The sequence below is a fragment of the Suncus etruscus genome, chromosome 8 (assembly GCF_024139225.1).
Source record: "Suncus etruscus isolate mSunEtr1 chromosome 8, mSunEtr1.pri.cur, whole genome shotgun sequence".
Taxonomy (NCBI): Eukaryota; Metazoa; Chordata; class Mammalia; order Eulipotyphla; family Soricidae; genus Suncus; species Suncus etruscus.
The window spans coordinates 34,276,908-34,301,202 of NC_064855.1; the positions used below are offsets into that span (position 1 = coordinate 34,276,908).

The window sequence follows — 24,295 nt, forward strand, 5'->3', positions numbered from 1 at the left end:
TCAGGTGGACTCTTAGTGGTCCTCAGGCTTCCCCATCCCTCCATACTCCAGGGGGGAGGTGCATGGGGAGGAGGGCGGGCAGACATCTGGCTTCCGGTTTCCTCTTTGATTCTGGAGACCAGCTCTTGCCAGGTATAGGGTCTGGGGAGGCCCCATACCAGAGCTTTTCTCCCTAGCCTGGGGAGTGCTGGGAGGCTTGGCAGGCCCCCAGCCGTCCTTGTATTTTCCCCCTGACTCCAGGCCTTCCCTGGGTGCCAGCTCAGCTGGCCAGAAGTGGGTTCAGGTGGACTCTTAGTGGTCCTCAGGCTTCCCCCTTTCCTCCGTACTCAAGGGGGGAGGTGCATGGGGAGGAGGGTGGGTAGACATCTGGCTTCTGGTTTCCTCTTTGATTCTGGAGACCAGCTCTTGCCAGGTATAGGGTTTGGGAGGCCCCATACCAGAGCTTTTCTCTCTAGCCTGGGGAGTGCTGGAAGGCTTGGCAGGCCCCCAGCCGTCCTTGTCTTTTTCCCCTGACTCCAGGCCTCCCCTGGGTGTCAGCTCAGATGGCCAGAAGTGGATTCAGGTGGACTTTTAGTGGTCCTCAGGCTTCCCCCCTCCCTCCATACTCTAGGGGGGAGGTGCATGGGGAGGAGGGTGGGCAGACATCTGGCTTCTGGTTTCCTCCTTGATTCTGGAGACCAGCCCTTGCCAGGTATAGGGTTTTTCTCCCCTGGACTTCAGTCCTTCCCTGGGCGCCGGTCTAGGTGGACTCTATAGGGATCAACAGGCTTTCTCCCTATCTCTCCCTACACTAATGGGAATGCGCTCTGGGAGAAGGGTGGGCTGTTATAGCACTGGTTTATGTTGGGACAGTCAGGGGAAATTTTTTCTCCTTGTTTTCATATTGATAGTATTGTATGCATATACTCTATGTATCCATAATAGCCATCTTGTATTGTGATCTTGATACTGCCCTACAAAGCTCATTTCTAATATTTTACTGCCTCAGTCCCAATCATTACTTCCCCCCATCTTCTCATGTAGGTGCAGCTAATGACATGAAGGTCACCACATAGAGTGATAAGTGCAGTTAGAGAAATAACTACACTGAAAACTATCATAACAATGTGAATGAATGAGGGAAAAAGAAAGCCTCTCTCGAGTACAGATGTGGGTGGGGTGGGGAGTAGGTAGATCTGGGAAATTGGTGGTGGGAATCCTGCACTGGTGAAGAGGGTGTTCTTTACATGACTGTAATCATACAACTACAATTATATTTGTAATCACGGTGTTTAAATAAAGATAATAAAAATTTTTTTTGAAAAATGCAACTAGGGGGCCGGGCGGTGGTGCTAGAGGTAAGGTGCCTGCCTTGCCTGCACTAGCCTTGGATGGACAGCGGTTCGATCCCCCGGTTTCCCATATGGTCCTCCAGGCCAGGAGCGACTTCTGTGCGCATAGCCAGGAGTAACCCCTGAGCGTCACCGGGTGTGGCCCAAAAACCAAAAAAAAAAAAATGCAACTAGAATTTGATAAAATTTGTAGTATCTTTGGTAGGGTAGATATTTTGCAATGTTATAGTTTGAACTATATTTTTTAATTATTTCTGTATCATTTAGCTTTTTTTGATAGTATCTTAGATGAAGATGTATGTCTTTCATCTACATTGTTGATTCTTTAGTTCTTTTTTGATACTATTGTAAATTGTTAATTTTCACTACTCATGGAATTTTTTAACAGGATTGATCACATGATAGAAAAAAAATAAATGTCCAAAAATAAAAAAAGTCATGCACATCATACCATGATGTCACACATGAACACCATACCATGGACATGTGATCTCATGATATCACACATGGACATAACACCAGGGACATGCTACACCAGGAATTCATGCATGGACACAACACCAAGGATGTTTCATCATGTCACATCCAGGCTCAGACCCAAATTGCCTGAGAGGGAATGGAGGGAGTTTGGGTGGAATCCAGAGGCATGCTGTTAGTAGCTGTTGGCCAGATGTCACAGGGGGTCAGGCTCTGAGGACTAAGGTGTTGGTGGCCTCGTGCCTGGGTCTAGAGGTCAGTGGATGCCTCTTAGATTTCACTGTGCAGGAACTCGGGGCAGCTGTGGGTCCTTGTCTCAGGAGGCTCCTGAGTATATACACGTGTGTATGTGCAGTTCCTGGGACTTAGACTAAGAAGTGGGAAGTCAGGCTGAATATCCCTGATAGATGTGGGTCTGTTTTATAATGGGACCAAACACCAAATGTCAGTACAGCCAGGAACACTATTGTGTGTGTGTGTGCTGATATCTGTGTGCAGAGTCCCTGTGTACATATTTCTGTGTGCAATATGTGTGCAGTCCCCATGTGTAGATATCTGTGTGTAGTCCCTGTGTTCAGATATCTCTGTGAAGTCCCCATGTGCAGATATCTGTGTGCAGTTCCCATGTGCAGATCTCCTTGTGTAGAGTTCAGTAAAGTGTCCCAGTTGTGAGTTGTTAGGCCCATGTAGGATCTACTGCAAAAACAGAGGTATCAGCACAGGAAGGCTCACCCAGAGAAGAGGGAGTTTTTAATAAATGTTTTATTGTCAATCAGAACACACAGTGATTGGAATAGTGGGGGGACAGTGACGGCAGTGTAAGTACAGTAAGAGAAAAAAAATCAATAGAGTCCAGTAGCCGATAAAAAAGAGAAGAAAATCTCTTCAAGCGTGATGTGTCCTCTTTGTCAGTTTCATCCATAGTCCTCTACCCTATATCCCCAACTAGGATACTACAAAGTTTCTGCTTAAAGGCCTGAGGGGCAATGGTTCTGGCCATAAGGTAGGCTATGTGCCAGTCATGACTCTCCTGGGTTGGTCTGATCTCTTGCTGCCCTCAAACTCACAACAGCTGGACTCTGTCCCAGTGCATAGGTGGGCAGCACTGCTGCCTTGATCTCCAGACTTTTGCAGTAGCCACAGACCAGCTATTCTCCCAGCAGGCTTCTCTGTGAATGTTCCAAGTGGCCACCACAGGCTTTTTCTGCCTGCTGGGTGAAGGAGCTATAGCTTTCTGGAACTCTAAAATCAGGAGGCCAGTGAGGACAGTCCTGTCATGGTGGGCATGGACACCAGCCTTTCACATTCCAGGGAGATTGCTACACTGGCTCCTTGCATCCTGGTGAGGCTAAGATGACCCTGTTCCTTCCATGTTCACATGGCCTTGTATATCTGGTGGCCGTTGGGTGGGGCTAGCAGGGATCTGATCCATTAGCCCCTCTGGCTGCTATCCACTCGGTACTCCAGGGGTGGTGTCAGCATGCAAGACATGACCTTGACAGCATGGGGAAGGAGTAGCAGGCACAAGTCAAGGTTGGCCTGGGCAGGGCTGGTGAGTTTGGCAGAGGTCAGACCTGTGAGCAAGTTGAGTGGCTGAAACAATGTCTGTTTCTGTTCTGTGTCTAGGATAGCCCAAGCTATCCTTCTGCAGACCCCTAGGCACCTTGTCTAACCATGTTTCTGTAGTCAGGGACGATGGTCCGCTTCAGCTCTACCACTGATGAGAAAATCCATTTGACCTGTAATGGGGAGCAGAAGTTGAGTCTGTGGAACCCCATAAACCTCCATCATGGAGGCCAAACTGTGGGGATCCAGAGGGAAGGTGTGGGGACAGGATAGTGAGAATAAGGGCCAAAGACAGGGCATTGTGGGGGCAGAGAGGGGCAATAAGGGACAATGATGGGCATTGAGAGGCAGTGCATGGCAGTGAGGGGGCATTGAGGAGCAGTGAGCAATAGTGGGGAGGCAGTGAAGGCCAGTGATGGGCAATGAGGATAAGTGAGGAGCAGTGAGGAGTAGTGATGAGCAGGATGCTGGGGGCAGGGAGCTGTGCCCACCTTAAAAAGGGTGACGGTGGCGCTGTAGCAGACACTGAGCAGAAAGAGAGTGATGAAGATGGAGAGGGTGGTCCACAACCCTTCCAGTTCTTCGTCCTGCACCTCTGCACAGCTCTCAGTGTCCACCAACTCTGCATAGGAAGGAGGTGGTCAGTTCCAGGTTCTGAGTCCCTCCCTCAGTCTAGCTTCTGCTCCTGTCCTCCAGGTGGCCCAAGTGTGGTCTGACTCGGTGATTCTGTCTTACTCTCTCCTGCTCTGGGGTTCTCTCCAAAAGTGCCCTCTGCCCTTTGGATCAGTGAATCAGGAAGGCCAGTGGTGTGTGTGTGTGTGTGTGTGTGTGTGTGTGTGTGTGTGTGAGCAGAACCACCTCCTTTCAGGCCTGGCACAGGAAGGCCTGATATGCCCATGTTTGTCCTGTGGGCAGGAGTGGCAAGTACCAGAAAAAGCTGGAGGAGGGTCCATTTCTGTGTGCTAGAGAGGGTCTCAGTGCCCCGGGGAAGGAAAATGGTGTGAGCTGATCAGTATGGTTTGTGTGTGGTCAGTGTGGCTGATGTGTGATTAGTATGGGCTGCTCAGTGTGGGCTGGTCAGAGTGACCTCTGTGGGTTGGTATGATCTGTTTGTGGTCAGTATGAGCTGGTCAGAATAGCATGTGTGGCCAGTGAGTGGGTTGGTGTGCCCATGTGTGGTCAGTATGGCCAGCATGTGGTAGTGTGAACTGGTAAGTATGGCCTATGTGTGTGGTCTGTGTTAGCTGTTGGTGTGGCCCATGTGTGGTCAGTAAGTGGGTTGGTGTGGTCTGTGTATGGTCAGTGTGGGCTGGCCCGAGTGACCTGTATGTGGCCCATGAGTGGGTTGGTGTGTTCCATATGGCCTGCTTGTGATAGTGTAAACTTGTCAGTGTGGCCTATTCATGGTCTGTGTGAGCTGTTGGTATGGCCCATGTGTGGTCAGTGTGCCCATGTGTGGTCAGTGAGGGTGTTGGTGTGATCTGTGTATAGTCAGTGAAGGATTGGTATGGTCAGTGTGAGCTGGTCAGTGTGGCCTGTGAGTGGTCAATGAGGGGTTGGTATGATCAGTGTGAGCTGGTCAGTGTGGCCCACGTGTGGTCAGTGAGTGGGTTAATGAGTCTCTTGTGTGGTCAGTGAAAGGTTAGTATGGCCCATGTGTGTTCAATATGATCTGGTCAGAGTGGCCCATGTGTAGTCAGTGAGTCAGTTGATATAGCCCTTGCAAGGATAAGCTGCTGAGCACTGGAAGGGGAGTGGTAGGAGCCCAGGGCCAGTGTCCCACAGCCAATCCTGTGTTGTGTGAGGTCAGGGTGTGCGGCTGACCTGTGTGTGTGTGAGCAAAAGACCTGGGCATGTAAGCCTGTGTTCATGGATCTACCCTACAATTGTGTAAGCACGTGGCACTGCTCCTCATAATGCTGGCGCATGCCTATACACATGGGTTACACCTGTGTGAGAATGTGTAAGCATGTAGAACCATGCGCTAGGGCCTGTGCTACTCAAAGACCCAGTGTGGATGGCATGTGTGATGTGCATATGCCTGAACACATGTGTTTGTGCATGTGCTCTGTGTGAAGTCCGGGCTCAGGTGCACCTGGGCATTGGGAACCCATTCCTGGCACTGGGGGCCTCCCTCCACCATCAATTCAGGGCCAGGGGGTCCCAGGAGAGGACAAGGGATAAGGAAAGGCCCTGCCATCTCTTCTGAGATGGGAAAACAGCTCATTCGAAGGCCAGTGCCATCACAAAGCCTCCGCAGCCCCATGGACAGAGAAGCAGGATGCACCCAGCTGTGTGTGCATGTGGATTTCATGGCAGCCCTGCTCCTTGCTCTACTCAGGCCCACACCCAGACCTGCGGCCTCCCAAAAACCAAGCCAGTGTGCACATCCCAGACATGCGCTTTATTGCACCCTGAGTGGGGCTCCTGCTCAATTACCCGAGGACACAGTGATGTCTCGCTGTGTGTAGTGGTTGTGCAGGGTCTCATGCATCACCACACAGGTGTAAGTGTTGCCATTCTTCCATTCATTCTTGTTGGCCCGCAGCTTGCTGTAGAGGAAGTAGGACCCGTCTGTGTCCTCCTGTGGTGGTGTGGTACGGTAGTTTCCCTCGGGCTCGAGTTGCCCATTTTTCTTCCACTCGATGTCGATGTCCTTGGGCTTAAAACCCTCAACCATGCAGGTGATGCTGACCATCGGCTCAGACAGCTCCTCCTTTGGCGGGGCCATCATATACACCTTTGGTTCCTTTCTGGGCCCTATGGAAGGAGGGAACAGCACATGGAGGGTCACAGATGTTAATGGAGGGTCACAGTGGCCCTCTGCCCACTGTCCCACCACAACTCCCGGGGCTTCACCTCTTTGCTTGCTGATGGTTCTCTCTATAGGGGCTGGCAGGGATTCGCTGTTGACCTTGCACTTGAAGGTCTTGCCCTGCAGCCAGTTCTGGTGCGTGATGGGAAGGGTGCTGATTACGCGGTGTGTGCTGTTGTGCCGTTCTTCTTGCCGAATTGTCTTAGCCCCCTTCTCCTCCTTGTTGTCCACATACCAGTTGAACGTTAATTCTGGGTCAAAGGGACTCACATCCACCACCACGCAGGTGAGCACAGGTGTGGCGTGCGATCATGAGGGTTGTCCTTGGGTTTCGGGGGGAAGAGGAAGACCGAAGGTCCTCCCTGCAAGTCATTTCCTGGGTGAGAGACAGCTGGTCAGCACCCCTCTGTCTCCCCAGGAGCCTGATGTGCTGTTGTAGATGGCCAGAGCAAGGAAAGACTCACCTGAGCATTTGCAACAGTCACACGACCCTGGTTGGGGCAAAGACGTCAGATCTGTGAGTAGAGCAAAAGAATCATCATTGGATTGATATAAACCTGCACCCCTGCCCCCTTCCTCCCTGTCAGGGTGAGAGCTCTCACCAATGGTCTTGTCCACCTGGGTGTTGCTGGATTTGTGTTTGACATTGCAGGTGTAGGTCTTGCCGGAGGGGTCAGCGTCAGGGAGAGTGACCATGCTGCTGGTGGTGTAGAACCCAGACCGAAGCACAGCCGGAAATGTGTGCACGCCACTGGTGATGGATCCTGGGTTCCATGACACATCCACCGGTTCCGGGAAGTAGCCTGTGATCAGGCAGCCCAGGGCAGTGGGGGAGCTGGACCTGCTGCTGCCTGGTAGACACCAGTGGGAAGACGGATGGGGGCGTGATGGATGCTGCAAGAAAGAGAAGAGGTGCTTAGGATGTGTGAGTGTGTGATGGTGAGTGGTCTGTAATGGAGAAGGATGTGATGGAGACAGATAATGGAGATGGGGTAGTAAAGGAGACAGATAATAGAGATGGGTGTGGTAGAGAAAGGAATGATAGAGGGTTGTGTGTGATGAAGAGGAGGCTGTGATGAAGAGAGGTGTCCATGACCACACCTCTGCTCTCCCTCCTACCTCTCAAACCAGCACTCCCTCTGCCCTGTCCCTGAGGCCCCCAGTCAGGATTTCTGAAGTGCCCCAACTGCATTCCAGACCTTGATTCTGGGTCCTCAAAGCCTGCCCTGGACCCTACTCTGTCCACAGCCATTGTCTCCGCCAGTATCTGCCACCCAATGCAACGGCAGGATCTAAAGTGGCCCAGACACCTGCACTCTCTACTGTGTCCCTCCAGAATCCCGCCCCACAACCCTCAGGAGTGGTGCCACCTAGAGGCCCTGGCACAACCATACATGGCGCTTGCTCCCTGCATTCTCCTCAGGGCAGTCCAGGGCCAAGAGTTCCTGTCTCACCCCAGTACAAAAACACTCTGGTACCCATGACTCGGGGGCCCTGATATTGCCCCTCTGAAAACACCATTTTAGATCTCTCTCTCCTGACATCTCAGGCCACATGCACCTGGCCACAATCCCCAGGGTTCTAGGAGTGGACCAGGCCCTTGTCAGCCTGCTCCCTCTTGCCTAGTTACCCTGAGATATTGGAAAAACCATGGACTATGATAGCTTGATTCTTGAGTCCCAGATCTCCTGAGCTGTTGGGGTGCCCCAGTTGCCTGCCACCCTGATCACTCCTGCCCTAGTGCTGCTTAGTTACTGAGGTGACCCTGTCACTTCATCTGCTCTTTTCATCCCAAACTCTCTTCTTGACTATGGTGTGACTCCAACCACTTCCAACTGATCCCCACTACCAGATCTCCTGAGCTGTGGAGTATGTCTGACCGCAGACACCCAGTTCAAGTCTATCCAAGCTCTCCTGAGCTTTTTAGGTTCCCCTAACTCTGGCAGTCTGCTCATCATGTCCAAACATCCCTAAGCATTGGGATGTCCCAAGAACTTACCAGATTGCTCCCTATTGACTCAGATATACTAAGCTATTGAGATGTCTCTGGCCCTTGCTAGATTGTACTCGCTTGCCCAAATTCCTCAGAGCTTGCCCAAAATTCCTCTGGGGGTAACATTGGCCCCTGCCAGCAAGCTCTCTTCTGCTGCACTCCCCTGAGATATTAGTGTTCCCCTGACCACTGCCAGCCTCGTCTCTCCTGTCCCAGCCCCTTGAGCTATTGCTATACTTCTGGCCCCTACAAGCCTGCTTCTTCCTGCCCCAACTCCTCTGAGCTACAGGGGAGCCCCTGTAGCACTCCTACCAGTGCTCCCTAATGCACTAGTCCCCCAGAATATTGGAGTATGGTGCCAGCCTCTTCTCTCTGCCCCAGGCTCCCCTGAATTATCAGGGAACGTTGTCCCCATCAGCTGTTTGTTCTCTCATGTCCTGCCTGCAGCTCCCTCCGACTCAAGCTCCAATGAGTTATTGGGGTACACCAGGCTCCTGCTAACTGCTTCCTCTTGCCCATTCCCCCTGAAATATTGAGGTGTCCTGACCCTTGCCAGCCTACTTCTTTTTGCCTAGCTCTCGTAAGCTAGTGGGTTATCCCTTCTCCTTCCGGCCTGTTCCCACCTGCCAGTTTCCCTGAACTATTGGGGTACCTTTAACCTTCTTGGTTTGTTCTATCCTGCCAAGAACTATTGAGATACCTGAACTCTGCCAGCCTTGTTTTCTCCTTCCTCAACTCCCCTGGTACCCCTGGTTCCTGCCAGCCTGCTTCTACATGCCCCACATACCCTTGGCCCTTTCTGGCCTGCTCACTACTGACAGTCTATTCTGTCCTTCCCCAACTTCTATATGAGTTATTGGAGTATGACTTTCCTCCCAGCCTTCTCCCTAATGCCTTAAATCTCCTGAGATTTTGGGATACCCCTGATGCTGCCAGTTTGCTCCATCCTGCCCCAGCTCTGATGAGCTGTTGGGGTACCCCAGATCCTTAACAACCTGTTCTCTGCTGCCCCAGCTTCCCATAGCTGCTGGGGTAGCTCTGGCTTTTTTACAGTCTATTCCTTCTTGATCCAGCTCTCCTGAACTTTTGGGGCCACCCTGACCCCTGCCAGCTTGTTCCTGCCTGCCCTAATTCCCCTAAGCTACTGGGGTATTCCTTCTCCTTCCAGCCTATTCCATCTTGCCACAGTTTCCCTGAACTATTGGGGATACCCCTGACCCTGCTAGCTTGTTCTATCTGCCCACCTGCCTTGAGCTATTGGATTGCTCCTGGCTTCTACCAGCATGTTCTCTCTTGCCTCAGTTCCCCTGAGCTATTAGGGTACCCTAGCCCACTGTCAACTTGTTCCATCCTGCCTAGCTCCCTGAGCTATTGGGGGTACCCAACTCTTTTCAGCTTGCCCCTGCTGCTCCAGATCTCCTGAGCTTATTGGGGGTACCCCTGGCCCCTGCCAGCCTACTCATGCCTGCCTCAGCTCCCTTGAATATTTGGAGTGCCATTGACTGCTTGATCTCTCCTGCCCCAGCTCAACTGAGATTTTGGGATACCCTGGCTCCTGAAGTCTGCTCCATACTGCCCCAGATCCCTTGAGCTATTGGGGTATCCAAGACTATTGCCACACTGTTTTCTCCTGCCCCAGATTACTTGAACTGTTGGGATTACCCCTGGCTCCAGCCAGTTTCCTCACACCTGACCCAGCTATACTGAGCTATAGAGTACCTTCTTCTTACAGTCTGTTCCCTTCTGCCCCAGTTCCCCTGAACTCTTAGTGTACCCCCAGGCCACTGCCAGCTTGTTCCATCCTTCCCAGATCCCCTGAGCTATTGGGTTACCCATGGCTCCTGTTAGCTTGTTCCCTCTTGTCCCTGCTCCCCTAATCTGTTAGGGTGTCCCTGGCTTCTACCAGTCTGTTCTCTCCTTCCCTGGCTCCCCTGGGGGGTACCCTGGATCCCAACAGCTTGCTCTATCTTGCCTCAGCTCCTGTACATTTTTGGGGGTATACCTAATCCCTGACAGCCTGCTCTCTCTTGCCCTAGCTTAACTGAGATGTTGGGATACTACTGGCTCCTGACAGCTTGCTCCATCCTGCCCCAGCTCCCTTGAGCTACGGGAGTACCCCTGGTTGCTGACAGTTTGCTCCTACATGCCCCAGCTCCCCAGATCTATTTGGGGGTATCTCTGGCTCCTGCCAGCCTGTTCTCTCCTGCCCAGCTCCCTTGAGCTTTTGGGGGTACTCTGGACCCCAACAGCTTGCTCTATCTTGCCTTAGCTCCTGTAAATTTTTGGGGGTATACCTGGTCCCTGACAGCCTGCTCTCTCTTGCCCTAGCTTAACTGAGATGTTGGGATACTACTGGCTCCTGACAGCTTGCTCCATCCTGCCCCAGCTCCCTTGAGCTACGGGAGTACCCCTGGTTGCTGACAGTTTGCTCCTACATGCCCCAGCTCCCCAGATCTATTTGGGGTATCTCTGGCTTCTGCCAGCCTGTTCTTTCCTGCCCAGCTCCCTTGAGCTTTTGGGGGTACTCTGGACCCCAACAGCTTGCTCTATCTTGCCTCAGCTCCTGTACATTTTTGGGGGTATACCTGGTCCCTGACAGCCTGCTCTCTCTTGCCCTAGCTTAACTGAGATGTTGGGATACTACTGGCTCCTGACAGCTTGCTCCATCCTGCCCCAGCTCCCTTGAGCTACGGGAGTACCCCTGGTTTGCTGACAGTTTGCTCCTACATGCCCCAGCTCCCCAGATCTATTGGGGGTGTTCCTGGCTTATGCCAGCCTGTTCTTTCCTGCTCAGCTCCCCTGAGCTTTTGGGATACCCTTGACCCCAACAGCTTGTTCTATCTTGCCCCAGATCCCATGAGTTATTGGGATACCCTTGGTCCCCAATAGCCTGATCCCTTCTGCCCAACTCAACTGAGATATTGGGGTACCACTGGTTCCTGCTTGCTTCATTCTGCTCCAGCTCCCCCTGAGCTTTTTGGGCATCCCAGACCACTGCCAACCTGTTCTCTTCTATTTCAGCTTACCTGAACTGTTGGGGTTAACCTGGATCCTGCCAGCCCTCATGCTCCAGTTCTCTTGAGCTATTGGGGTTACCTAGAACCTGCCAGCTTGTTCCATACTGCCTAGATCCCCTGAGATATTGAGGGTACCCCTGGCTCCCACCCAGCCTGGCTTCCTCCTATCCTAGATCCCCTGAGCTTTTGTGGTGCCCCTGAGAGCCTGCTTGCACCTTTCCCCAGCTCCTTCTGAGCTATTGAGGTACCCATACTACTGCCAGCGGTTCCATTCTGCCTAGCTCTCCTGAGCTATTGGGAGTACCCCAACTTCTGCCAGCTTGCTCCCAGTGCTCCAGTTCTTCGGAAATATTGGGGTACCCTGACACCTAACAGCCTGCTCCCTCCTGGTTCCAGATCAGCTGAGATGTGGGGTAACCCCTGGCTCCTAAAAGCTTGCTCCCATTATGCCCCAGCTCTCCTGAGCTATTGGGGTGTCCCTGATTTTTGTCAGCCTCTTCTCTCTTGCCCCAGATTCCCTGAGCTATTGGAGTGCCTCTAACCCCTGCCAGACTGCTCCCACCTGTGCCAGCTCAACTGAACTATTGGGGGTACCCCTGGCTCTTGTCAGCCTCTTCTCTTCTGCCCCAGATCCCCTGAGCTGATGGGGTGACCCTAACCCCTGCCAGCCTACTTCTACCTGCCCAGGTCCCCTGAGCTATTGAGGTATCCTGGCTCCTGGTTGCATATTTTCTGCTGCTTCAACTCATCTGAGATGTTGGAGGTACCCCTGGGTCTTGCCAGCTTGCTCCCTCTTGCTCCAGATTCCCTATATTGGGGGTATACCTGACCTATGCCAGCCTGCTCCCACCTACCCTAGCTTCCCTAAACTTTTGGGGTGCCATTGACAGCTTATTTCCTCCTGTCCCAGCTCCAGTAAATTATTAGGGTATCCCTGGCCTTTCATAGCATGATCCATCCTTCCTCAGCTCCCCAGAGATATTGGGGTACCCTTGGTTTCTGCCAGCTTACTCCCTTCTACCCCAGCTCCTATGATCTTGACCACTGCCCCGGCCATCTCTGGCCTCGGTCCACACCAGGATCAGCTCTAGGGGGCTAGCCACCTCCTTAGCCCCTGTAGGATCTGAGGTGTGTTCACCTGCATCTTTATGCTCATTTGCCTACCCTGGGATCTCTTGATGGGTCCTTGTTCAGCCTGACCATCTCACATGCCCTGCAAAATTCACTCACCAGCTCCATAGCCCTGTGCCCGACTGCTCCTCATAGCTCTGGCTCTCTGGCCCCTGCTTGGGGTACCAGTGTCCTGTGCTGAGGGCGGGTGCCATGCCCCCCGCCCCTTCCTGCAGACTCAGAACAGGATCGAAACTGGCCTGTGGTTGCTTCCTGAAGTTCCCTCTTTCTGGGTGGTTTTTGCCTCCAAGAGGTAGGGGAGTTCTAGGCCCCAGGCCACCCCCACAGTCATGTGCTTCTGGGTCCTGTGATGGTCTTAGTGTCACAGCAGGGGCTTGGAGGTGGTTTCTGGGAGGGAGAGTGTGGGTGACATGAGTAGGCTTGCAAACATATATCTGACCAACCTGCACCTCCCTCTGCCCTATCCACCTTCCTGCTCAGCCTGTGGCCCACATCGGCATCCACTCCTTTGGCTGGAATCTTCTCCCTCACACATAGACTTCTTCCTGGGCCTGTCCTGCTTCTGGACACTTCCATGTTCCAACTTGGCATCATCCACTTGAGGCCCCTGTGACTTGGACGTGAACCCGAGCACAGCCCCTGGAGATGGGACATCCAGGTCAGGGGGCACACAGGCAGGGGCTCTGATGGTGCATGGGACAGATAGATGCAGGTGGTCCCACAGAGCAGAGTGCAGGCAGAGGAACATCCAAGAGGAGCCCTGCTCACCCAAGGGGTTTGGGTCCTTCCTTTCCACTCTGTGTTCCTGTCTTCCACACCTCAATCTAGCTTATGTTCTGTCACCTGTTAAAATTCTTGTGTTGAGCTATCAGGTCAAAAATAGAGGCTCTAACTCTTCTCTGGAAGCTGCATCTGCCCAGTAGGGCCCGAGATGCTTCCTAACCCCAGCTCAGGAGTCCCATATTAAGGCCTGGCACACCTATCCTCGCTCCATTGGTGTCCAGGCGACATAATATGGGAGAGGCAGCAAGAATATACCTATGGTACTTGAGGGGTTTGCTAAGAGAAATGCTGGGGGGCAAACAGCCAGCAATTTCTCTGGCCTAGAGACCCTGGGACAGTCCTCCAAAACTGTCTATAGGGACATAGTTCACCTGAGGAAGTCCCTCCAAAGCACAGTTGTCCAAAGACAAGTCTACCAGAGAGAGTCCACCAGAAACACAGCCCTTTAAGGATATTGTCCCCCAGAAATACAGTCCTGCAAGGGACACAGTCTATGACAAAACACCATCCTCCAAGGACACAGACCACCAGAGACACATTTCTTCATGAAAACTGTCCACCAGAAATACAGTCATCTAAAGACACAGTCCTTCAGGGACACAATCCACTAGTGGATTACATTATCTTCCAGAGACACAGTCCGTGTCTCTGAATCTCCCATGAACATAGTCCACCAGAGACACAGTTTTTCAGATAGTCTTTACATGATACAGCCCTTCAGTGGCACAGTTTATTAGTGATCCAGCCTCTGTTAATACAATCTTGCAAGAAACATGTACACCAGGAACAGAGTCCATCAGTCCACTAGAGAAATAGACACCAAAGACAGCTATTCAGGGACATAATCCATGGAAGACTCATCCACTAGAGGCATAATTCACCAGGGACTTGGCTCACCAGAGACACAGTTCTCCAGGTACACAGTTCACCAGAAAAGAAAAAAAAGTCACCACAGAGACACAGTCCTCTAGGGACATGGTATAATAGAGAAATTTCCCTTGAACTTAGTGCACCAGAAACACAATCATCTTGGGACACAGTCCTCTAGGAACCAGTCTACCAGAGACACCTTCTTCTAGTGGACATAGGCCATCAGAGAAACCATTTGTAAGAGATAAAGTCCTCCAGGAATATAGTCCATAAGAAACACATTCCTCCAGGGACACAGTCCTCTATGGACACAACCTACCAGAGACACAGTCCTTCATGGGCCACAAGGCCATGGTAGACAACTACCAGAGATACAGTCCTTCAGGGACACAGTCTTCCAGGGACACAGTCCACCAGAAATAGAGTCTTCCAGAAACACAGTCCCTCCATGGACACACAGTCCTCTATGGATACAGCCCATCAGAGATAGAGTCCTTCAGGACATAGTCTTCCAGGAATACAGTCCACCAGAGACATGGTGCTGTGAGGATGTGGGTAAAAGAAAACTGTTTACTGTTAGTAAAAATGTTATCACAATTAACCTCTATGGAGAAGAGATTGGAGACTTCTCAAAAGCTAGGAATTGAGTTTCCATATACCTCAGAAATACCACTTCCTATCATCTACCCTACTAGCTCAAAACATTATTTCAGAATTGTCACACTATAACAATAACCATCTATAAACAACCCAAAATGCCCAAGAAAAGATGACTGTATTAAAAAACTGGTATAGAGATGTAATGAACTAGTACTCATCTATGAGAAATGACAACAATTTGGTTTTCTGCTCTGTATATGGATTTGGAGAGGGTCATGCTGAGAAAAACAGCAAAAACCCCTCTCTCCTATGTGGAGTTAAAGAACATGGAAGGTTCAAGGAATATACTCTAAAGTATACTAAGCCTAAAACTTGTTTTGCTAAGCAGTGAGAGTAGGAGGTTGAGAAGTTAAGTTAACTAGTTACTTTGTCCAGTCATCTGCTAATGGGCACTAGGTAATTTCTCAGATTTTGGCTATTGTGGACAGTGCTGTGAGGAATATGAGAGTGTAATACCTTTTTGAACTAGAGATTATTTTCTTGTTTTTGTATTGTGTGGGCCACCACGCAGCAGTGCTTCAAGCGGTTATCCTGGGGGCTCTGTGCTTAGACACAGAGGGTGGGACGCACTTATTCTAGTGCAGCCGCGGGTTGTGAGGATGGGGAATATGGGATGCTGGATGATAACAGGTGTTGGAGGAGGGGCAAAATTTGGTGATTGGGAATTTCCCACTGATTATATGTTACTATGTACCTAAAATATTACTGTGAATAGAGATATGCAAGCCAATATGGGTCAAATAAAAAATTTATAATTAAAAAAGATAAAGTCTTGACAAAGTATTGTAATCTTTTCATTTTCCCACTTGATTATGCCTGCTAATAGTATCAAATATTATTTCCACAAAATAACATTGAAATAGGGCCAACTTGCATGGGTCATAGGAAAACCGCCGTGCCTACAGATAGGAATATGTTATTGCAGTTTATTTATGAAATAGGTGTGGGAGTGAGGTAGAGTGGTGGCATTCGCGGGGTGGGTGGATGATTGCATGTGATGAAGGGGGGTGTGTCTTTTGTGACTGAAACCCAGACTATAGTCATGTTTGTAATCAAAAAATAAATTCAAGTTATTTTACTTTAAAAAAAAAAAGAAATTATTCAGGAAACCATATGGGGTTCCGGGATTAAACCTGGTTGGTTATATATAAGGCAAATACCCTCCCTGTTGTGTTATCTCTCCAGTCCCTGAATTAGAGATTTTTTTACTCTTTGGGAAGATGTTTTCCAGATTCAATGTTATGAAGGGTCTTGCCTATATTTTATTTAAATGAAATGGATTCAGGTTTTGATATCGAAATTTTTAATCCACTTTGGATTAACTTTGTGCCTAGTGTGAGATAGAGGTTTGAGTTAAAGTATTTTTTATAATTTTATTTAGACACTAGTTTTCAACACTGATTTTCACTGTTCTTAATACAATTGTTTCTGGAATTCAATGTTCCAACACCAATTCCACCATCATCGCAACTATCCATATCATCTTTCACCATTGTCTTCAGTTCCCCAACCACTCTTAAGCCTACCCTTGGCAGGCATAAAATAATTTACTTTATATTACTTGTTACAACTAAAAGGATAATGGAATTCTTGATAAATAATTAAGTAACAGAAAAATTATGAAAACTGCCATATTTCACAATGGAGTCAGTAGGCCATTGTCTGAAGGTTGAGTAAGATGTTTGTTGCTTCTTGAGCTTTCTGTGTGGCTGTTGCTGAGCTTAGATGGTTTCCATACTACTTTCACATCTAATTTTATGTGATCCTACTGGGGTGTTGGTATTGAAAAATTTGGAGGTGTCCATGCAGTCCATGTAGTTCAGGAGTTTCAGAACCTGTGGAGCTGGGACAATGAGTTGGCATGGCATCAGTTATGTGTTTGTGACTGTGACTGCTAGAATTTCTTAAAGTGTAGAGGAGTAGGGAGTTTTCCACCTCCATTCTAAGAAGTCCCCAGAGTTTTCAGTTTGGTGTCTCTATAGAGGTCAGTGCGAAAGAGGTGAAATTAAACCATTGGCATGAGTGCAGCTGCCAGGGCTTCAGCAGTGTGGGTACTTGCCTGTTCCACCTCTTGAAGGTGACCTATTGAGTTTTTAGCTGTGAGGCCCAAGGATTTTTGTGGGTTGGCTTGCATCTCCTTTGAGTAATAAATGAGTCTATGGAGCTAGCTGATGAGCTGACTTGGTGGTGGCTGTGGGCTTTGGGTATGGTTCTTAGTTAACTTTTTTACATATAACTGACCAGTTTTCCCAACACCATTTGTTGGAAAAGTTTTCCTTGATTCACTTAATGCTCTGAACTCCTTTTTTCTATGATTACTTGTCCATATCCCTACTTAACTGTCTCTGGGCTCTCAATTCTATTCTGTTTGTCTGAGAAACCTCTCTATATTCCAGTACCATACTGTTTTATTACTAAAGTTTTAATAGTATACTTTATTTATTTTGGTTACACTGGGAGGTGTTCAGGGCTTACTGCTGGCTCTCCACTCAGGTATCACTCCTGGTGAACTTGAGGGATCCTATGGAGTTGTGAGGATCAAACTCGAGTCAGCTGCATGCAAAGTAAACACCCTACCTGTTGTATTATCACCCAGGCCCCATTAATATAATTTAAAGTAGAGAAAATAAAAGCCTCTCATTTACTTATCCAAGGATTTATTTTTCCTAGGATTGATTTAGCCATTCAGAATTTTAATTACTCTATATAAATTTCAATAGTGTTTTGTCTATGTATTCACAAAATTTCTTGAGTATTTTAATAGGGATTGCATTGAATTGTTATGATGCATTGAGTTGAATGGTAATGAAATATTTAGTCATTTCAATTCATAAAGAGATGTACTTCAATTCATAAAGAGATGTACTTCTATTTACTTGCATCATTTTTCTTTTTTTAAAAAAATTTTATTGTGGTAAAAGTGAATTACAAATTTTTCACAGTAATATTTAAGCCACATAGTGACAATGAATGAGGGGCATTCCCACCAGCAGTGTTGTCCTTTCTCCATGCCTGTACCGAGCATGCATCCCACATCTCCCTTTTTTACCCCCCATAATGTAGTGGAACTGTCCCCCACTTGTACAGCTTGTTGTAGATTGGGTATCAATTCTGTTGTTGTTGACTTTGGATTTGTTATTTAAGTTTGATCATTTTTTATTTCCACCAAATAAACATATGGACTGTCTAGTCTTGGTACCATGTGGGGGGAGGCAAACAAAAAAGGAAAAAAACTAGGAGGAGTCTGTCTAGGTCTTATAAATATTCATTTAGAAGAAGGAAGGGAAAAAGGAAGAAAAAGGTAACAAAACAAAACAAAAACAAAAAAACAGTAATGGAGTAACAACCAAAGTACAAAAAGAATAAAATAAAAGAATAAACCAGAAACCAAAACAATCAGCTATGAAAAAAAACCAGATCAACAACTTTTTTTTATATTTTATTTAAACACCTTGATTATATACATGATTGTGTTTGGGTTTCAGTCATGTAAAGAACACCATCCATCACCAGTGCAACATTCCCATCACCAATGTCCCAAATCTCCCTCCTCCCCCACCCAACCCCCGCCTGTACTCTAGACAGGCTTTCTATTTCCCTCATACATTCTCATTATTAGGATAGTTTAAAATGTAGTTATTTCTCTAACTAAACTCAGCCCTGTTTGTGGTGAGCTTAATGAGGTGAGCTGTAACTTCCAGCCCTTCTCTCTTTTGTGTCTGAAAATTATTATTGCAAGAATGTCTTTCATTTTTCTTAAAACCCATACATGAGTGAGACCATTCTGCGTTTTTCTCTCTCTCTGACTTATTTCACTCAGAACAATAGATTCCATGTACATCCATGTATAGGAAAATTTCATGACTTCATCTCTCCTGACAGCTGCATAATATTCCATTGTGTATATGTACCACAGTTTCTTTAGGCATTCGTCTGTTGAAGGGCACCAACAACTTCTTAAAAAAGTGTTGTGTTTCTTCTTCTTCTTCTTCTTCTTCTTCTTCTTCTTCTTCTTCTTCTTCTTCTTCTTCTTCTTCTTCTTCTTCTTCTTCTTCTTCTTCTTTCTTTCTTCTTCTTTCTTCTTCTTCTCTTCTCCTTCTCCTCCTCCCTTTCCTCCTCCTCTTCTTCCTCCTCCCCCCTCCTCTTCTTCCTCATCCTCGTCCTCCTTTTTCTCCTCCTCCTCCTTCTTCTTCATCTTTTCTTTTCCTCCTCCTCTTCTTCTTTTCCTCCTCTTCTTCCTCCTCCTTCCCCTCTTACTCTTCCTCCTCCTCCTCATCCTCATCCTTTTCCTCCCCCTCCTTCTTCTTCATCTCTCCTCCTCCTCTTCTTCTCTTCTTCTTCTCCTCCTCTTCTTCTTCCTCCTCCTTCCCCTCCTACTCTTCCTCCTCCTCCTCCTTTTCCTCCTCCTCCTCCTTCATTTTCTCTTCTTCTTCCTCCTCCTCCCTTTCCCCTCATCCTCATCCTCCTCGTCCTCGTCCTTCTCCTCCTCCTCCTCCTCTTCTTCCTCCTCCTCTCCTCCTCCTCGTCCTTGTCCTCATCCTCCTCGTCCTCGTCCTCCTCGTCCTCATCCTTCTCATCCTCATCCTCATTCTCCTCTTCCTCCTCCTCGTCCTCCTCTTCCTCCTCCTCCTTCTTCGTCTATGAGATACAGGGTTTCTCCGCCCTTGAAGCATACTGCCATGGGAACAACTACAGGCTCCATACTCACTCATTTACACACCCCAAGCCCGGTCTATTTTATCATGCTGGGAAACTTTCCACTTAGATGTGGGTGATGATATCCTGACTCTGTAGCTGGAGCTTTTGTTATTTGTGTAGGTCATAGGGTGATGACTAGGAGAGAGTTTTTCTTTATGGTTCTAGGAGTTCTGTTCCATTACTGTTGTTGTTATCAGTTTTCTGTAATTAATGGTCTTTGTTTTTGTTTAGATCCTAGGACAGAGCCTAGGTATAGTCTTTCAGCATGGTCCCAGAATTTCTGCTCAGTCACAGTTGTCAAAGTCAGACCAATGGAGTTAGAGATCTTGGTTTTTGTACACAAATTCTAGGCTGAGGCTTAGGCTAGAAACTTTCTCATTGGTCCCTAGATAGGTTCTGTCCAGACCATGTTTGTTAAAGTCAGTCTTCTGTAAATAGTAATTTTTGTTTTTGCTTAGGGCAAAGGATGACATGTCTCCCAGTTGTATCATACCATTAGGTGGTGAGGTAAGGCAATCATCTCTTAGCTTAAGTTGTCGCCATTTCCTTATGTCAGGATGTCATGTTAAAATTGGTAAAAGTTGGTTCTGGGATGGTATTCGGAGCTTCCCTGAGAGAAGTTTGGTTCGTGGTGATGTTACTGGAACCTGTGTTGGTTCCACATCTGAGATCTGGGGTTCTGGATTGAATAGGTCGCTGACTAAATGCATGGAGTCTAAATTGGGTCCACATGACACAAGCTCAGGGTGGGAGGCAACCCTGCATTAAAAATATGGGTTTTTATCCCTAATAGATAAGAGCTTGATTATGCACATAATATTTCTCTTTATTTAGAGTGCCTTTGCAAAAGGGTATGGTGACATTATATTGTGGTGGATTTGGAGGTAGGAATGATAGTCTGCACAATCTCTGTGCCCTGGTTTTGACCCAAACTTTTATCCCAGGCTAGACTTGTATGTTTTCGCACCAAGCAGAACCCAAACAGGTGAGGTTGGATAGCAAAAGAGAGAAAAATTGTATCTCTCTATATAGACAAATAATAGAAGAAATAAATAAAAATACGTTTAAAGAAGGAATTACAAAAATGCTATTCATGATGCTAACTTATTTTTGGGGATAAACAGACTAGGAGGTATTATTACAGAGGTATTAAACACATTAAGGGAAATATAGGCTTCCACATTGAGTCTTTTGAGATATTCTTGTGGGAGGTGGAGTCCAAGGCATTTTTTCATCACACACCATGTCTTGTTGGGTTTATGAAATTATTTGTGGCCATGACAGAAATGTCCTTGGTCTGGGATCCTTCTGGGGCTGAATCAGTAGCATGCAATAGTCCATGATTAGGAGGGTAAGAAGAAGGGCCGTATAGCATGAATCAGCAGGTATGTTGGTTATTTCTTGCTGAGGCACGTGATGTAAGGCTGGGAGAGTGTCCTTTCGGTTTGGGAGCTAGGTGGTAATTTTTTTTTGTAAAATAAAAGTATATTTAGAAAACGCAAAAATTTCAATGAAGGTTCAAACATTCTCGGGATACTAGGAAGACAAATTTCCCACCTGCTTCCTTCCACCTCTCTGGCATCAAACTGTATTTAGGATAACAAACTTTTTTTGAATTTGGCAGAAAAGGGAGTCTTTATTCTCTTCTAGGGCTGCCTGGCTGCCAGCTGGTTTGTCTCTGTGTGCCTCTTGTCTACCTTCGGCACCCTTGCCCAGGTCCCCTGTGGAATGCAGGGATGGTGCTGTGCAGAGGGCAAGAGGGCACGTCAGCTGGCGCAGACACATGATGGTGGTGGCAGTGATGGGGGGGGCATGGAGGTGAGTCAGCCAGAAGGAAGTAGGGAGGAGTAAGAGAAGGGAGGGCAGAAGGAAGAAAGCCAAAGAAAGGGAGGGTGGCACCAGAGGGCAGAGAGGCGGGGTTTGGGAGATGGGTCTCCAGTCTCTGGTCACCATCAACTCTTGTCTGGAGGTGGCTCTCTGTGCATTTTGTTCTTCTTCATACTGTCTAGGTATTCCTGTTGGGACACTGCCAACACTGATGCTAGGATCTCATCATCATCCCAGTCGTTCAGACCAAAGGCTGAAGGAGACATCTGCTGAATGAGAGCTCGGCATTCCAGAGCAGGATAGAGGGAGACAAGGGGGGAAGAGGACCGGTCAGCCCCTGCTGAGAACTGGCTGCTTGTACCTGGTGCACAGGGTGAAGGAGGTTTGGCAAGAGCTAAAACAGTGCCTGGAGAAGGGGGCTTGATACCCAGCTCAGAGTGCAGTTCTGGGTGCTCTGGTGATGAGGCTGAGCTCCGCTGCCGTGGAGACCGGCTGGTCCACTCCTCCAGGCCACTGGAAGCTGCTGCTGTGGCAGAACTGCATGTGGCACTGGCTTTTCGTGGCTGGCTAGGGCCACGGACCTGACGGGCCTGTTTCTCCTGATCCCGAAGCCACTGCAAGTAAGATTCCCGTGCCACCTGCTCCTCGATGGCTTCATTTGTTGCTTCCCAGTCTGTAGCCCTCTTCTTGTCTTCCAGCATCTGCTGCTCAATCCAAGACTCCTCTGATGTCTTTATGGCATTCTTCATTAGGGACTGTTCTGCAAACCCTGGTTTGAAGGATGGCAGGCCCAGTCCCACACCAATGGTAGCCTTGTTGGGATTCACCACTGAATTATAGTGAATATTCCGATGGTAGCTAACCCGAATGGGCTCATCCTCATTTTGATGGATTCCATGGAATGTGTTGATGGGTTCTGTACTGTACTGGTAAACCTCCACAGGCCGGTTGTACATCTCTGCCATGGCTTGCATCTCAATGTGGTTGCCATGGCAGTTGTTTTTCCACTTCCGGTTGATGTAGGTAGTGAAGTCCTCTGTGACGTAGTTGGAGAAGTAGTCAGCATTCTTCATCAGATAGTCCATGCAGTGTTTTCGTACAACCTCATGCATGTCCTGGTCTCCATAGACCTGGTCAGCTACAGCCCGGAAAAGACAGGCGCCGTCCTCCTTCATCTGCTTGATGATGAAGCCCTTCTTGTCCCTCAGGGCCTTTTCAAACCAATGCTCCTGCTGCTCCACGGTGGCGGGGTCCATGGCTTCGATGCGTGCTGCCGCCGCCACGTACTCGTCCTCACTGTTGTAACCTGCACCGACCTCCTCGTGCTGCGGACTGGTCCCGCCGACCACCCGACCACTGGAGCCTGGCGGCGCCGCTTGCTGTGCCCGGGGCCCGAACAGCCCCCGCCCGGCGCTTGGCGGACTAGGTGGTAATTTATTGGAGCAGGAGGTTGGTATTGGTATTTAATGGGTTAATAATTGAGGGTAAAGAGGGTTAAATAAAAAAGATAATGGATCGGGATTGAGGGATGAGAGGATAAAAGGATTTCTAAAGGGGGGAGGAGAAATAATATATGAGGGGCTATATACATTTTAGGCATGGCTTGTTTACATTTTGGGTTTGGCAATCAGTAAGGAGTCCAATGTCTACAAACTCATGCCAACATAAAGACAGATATTAGTGTTCTATTCTTAGGTTATTGTTGGAGGTCTGATCCTCATAGGATGGGTCTGAGCTCTTAAGGTATGATTGAGTTAAGAAAGATATATAATTGGTTATGATATGGTTTAGGAGGGAAAGGAAGGGAAAATAGTAGATAAGAGAGAAGAGAAAAGAAGAATAACTAAGGTCTTCCCTGCCCAGAGACTGTGGATATAGCTGACTCTGCTGGGCCTCTTAAGCATGGCAGACATCTTGAGGCTTAGCTCTACTTTCTTCAACCTGGACACTTTGATCCTTTCTGGCATCCTTCCACTGAGGGCTCACTTCTACTGAGGTGAGTCTTCCCACCACAAGGGTGGAGCCAGAGGAGCGCGGCCTCTCCACTTCATTTTGTGGCTGCTCCCTCCACCTATTAATGAATACCACCACAACACATAGAAAAATCCAAAATACAAGCATGACAATGGGGAAACAACACAGACCAACATCAAGCATAGAGAATGAAGATGACAACTCTGATGACCTGACAACAGCCAACCACCTATAAGTTTAGAGAAGAAATAAAGAAAGCATAGATCGAGTTGAACAGAACACTAATAAGAATCAAGATAATATGAAGATAAAAATCAGAAAACTTGAAACTGAAATATCAGGTCAAATAACAGGTCTGAAAAACTCAGTAGGCTATTTAAAAAACTCAATGGAAAACCTCTTCAACAGGGTAACAACAACTGAGGATAGAATTAGTGAGCTGGAAGAAGAGATGCGTAACAACTCCATACAGCAGAAGAGATTGGAAAAAAAGTCTTAAAGCAAATGATCGCACAATGGAAAAATTAATCAAAGAATGTGAACAGATGAAAATAGAAGTCTTTGATAAGCTCAACAGAAACAACTTAAGAATCTTTGGAGTCCCATAGACCCAGGAAAAAAATCTCCAGGAAGAATCAACAGTCAAGAACATCATCAAAGAGAAACTACCAGAGCTAAAGAATACATGAGACCAAATCCTGCATGCCTGAAGAGAATCAGCTAAAAGAGACCCCAGGAAAAATACCCCAAGACACATCCTAGTCACAATGATGAATCCCACAGATAGAGACAGAATACTGAAAGCAACAAGATGAAAAAGGGAAATTACATTCAAGGGAGAAACCTTGAAATTTACAGCAGACCTGTCACAAGAAACCTCAAGGCCAGAAGGCAATAGTGGGACATAGTGACAAAACTCAATGAAATAAATGCTATGCCTAGAATACTGCACCCACAAAACTCACTTTCAGGTTTGAAGGAAATAATACATAGCTTCACAGATAAACAACAGCTCAGAAAATTTACTGACTCAAAACCTGTCTTTTAAGGATAAACTTAAAAGAAAAACTGAAATGTCTACTTTAAGACATGACTTACCAACAGACACACCAAACATCTACACAAAGATAGCACTAAATCCCATGACAATTAT

The 24,295-nt window shown here is 47.9% G+C and overlaps 1 protein-coding gene and 1 gene segment (V, D, J or C); both read right to left on the reverse strand.

Annotated features, from left to right (window-relative positions):
- Positions 1-5,763: 5,763 nt before the first annotated feature.
- On the reverse strand, positions 5,764-21,126 carry LOC126015864 (immunoglobulin heavy constant gamma 1-like). The segment is given in 6 exon segments: positions 5,764-6,134; positions 6,234-6,565; positions 6,654-6,704; positions 6,792-7,040; positions 12,862-12,969; positions 21,039-21,126. Coding segments are annotated over 6 exon segments (1,157 nt in total).
- On the reverse strand, positions 20,820-22,459 carry LOC126015670 (OTU domain-containing protein 5-like). Its single transcript, XM_049778274.1, has one exon. It carries the CDS (start codon positions 22,422-22,424, stop codon positions 21,294-21,296), a length of 1,131 nt encoding a protein of 376 aa, XP_049634231.1. The 5' UTR covers positions 22,425-22,459; the 3' UTR covers positions 20,820-21,293.
- Positions 22,460-24,295: the final 1,836 nt, after the last annotated feature.

Bases quoted from the DNA above. Each gene is read 5' to 3' on its own strand.
- LOC126015670 (XM_049778274.1), bottom strand. From the start codon at position 22,424: ATGGACCCCGCCACCGTGGAGCAGCAGGAGCATTGGTTTGAAAAGGCC.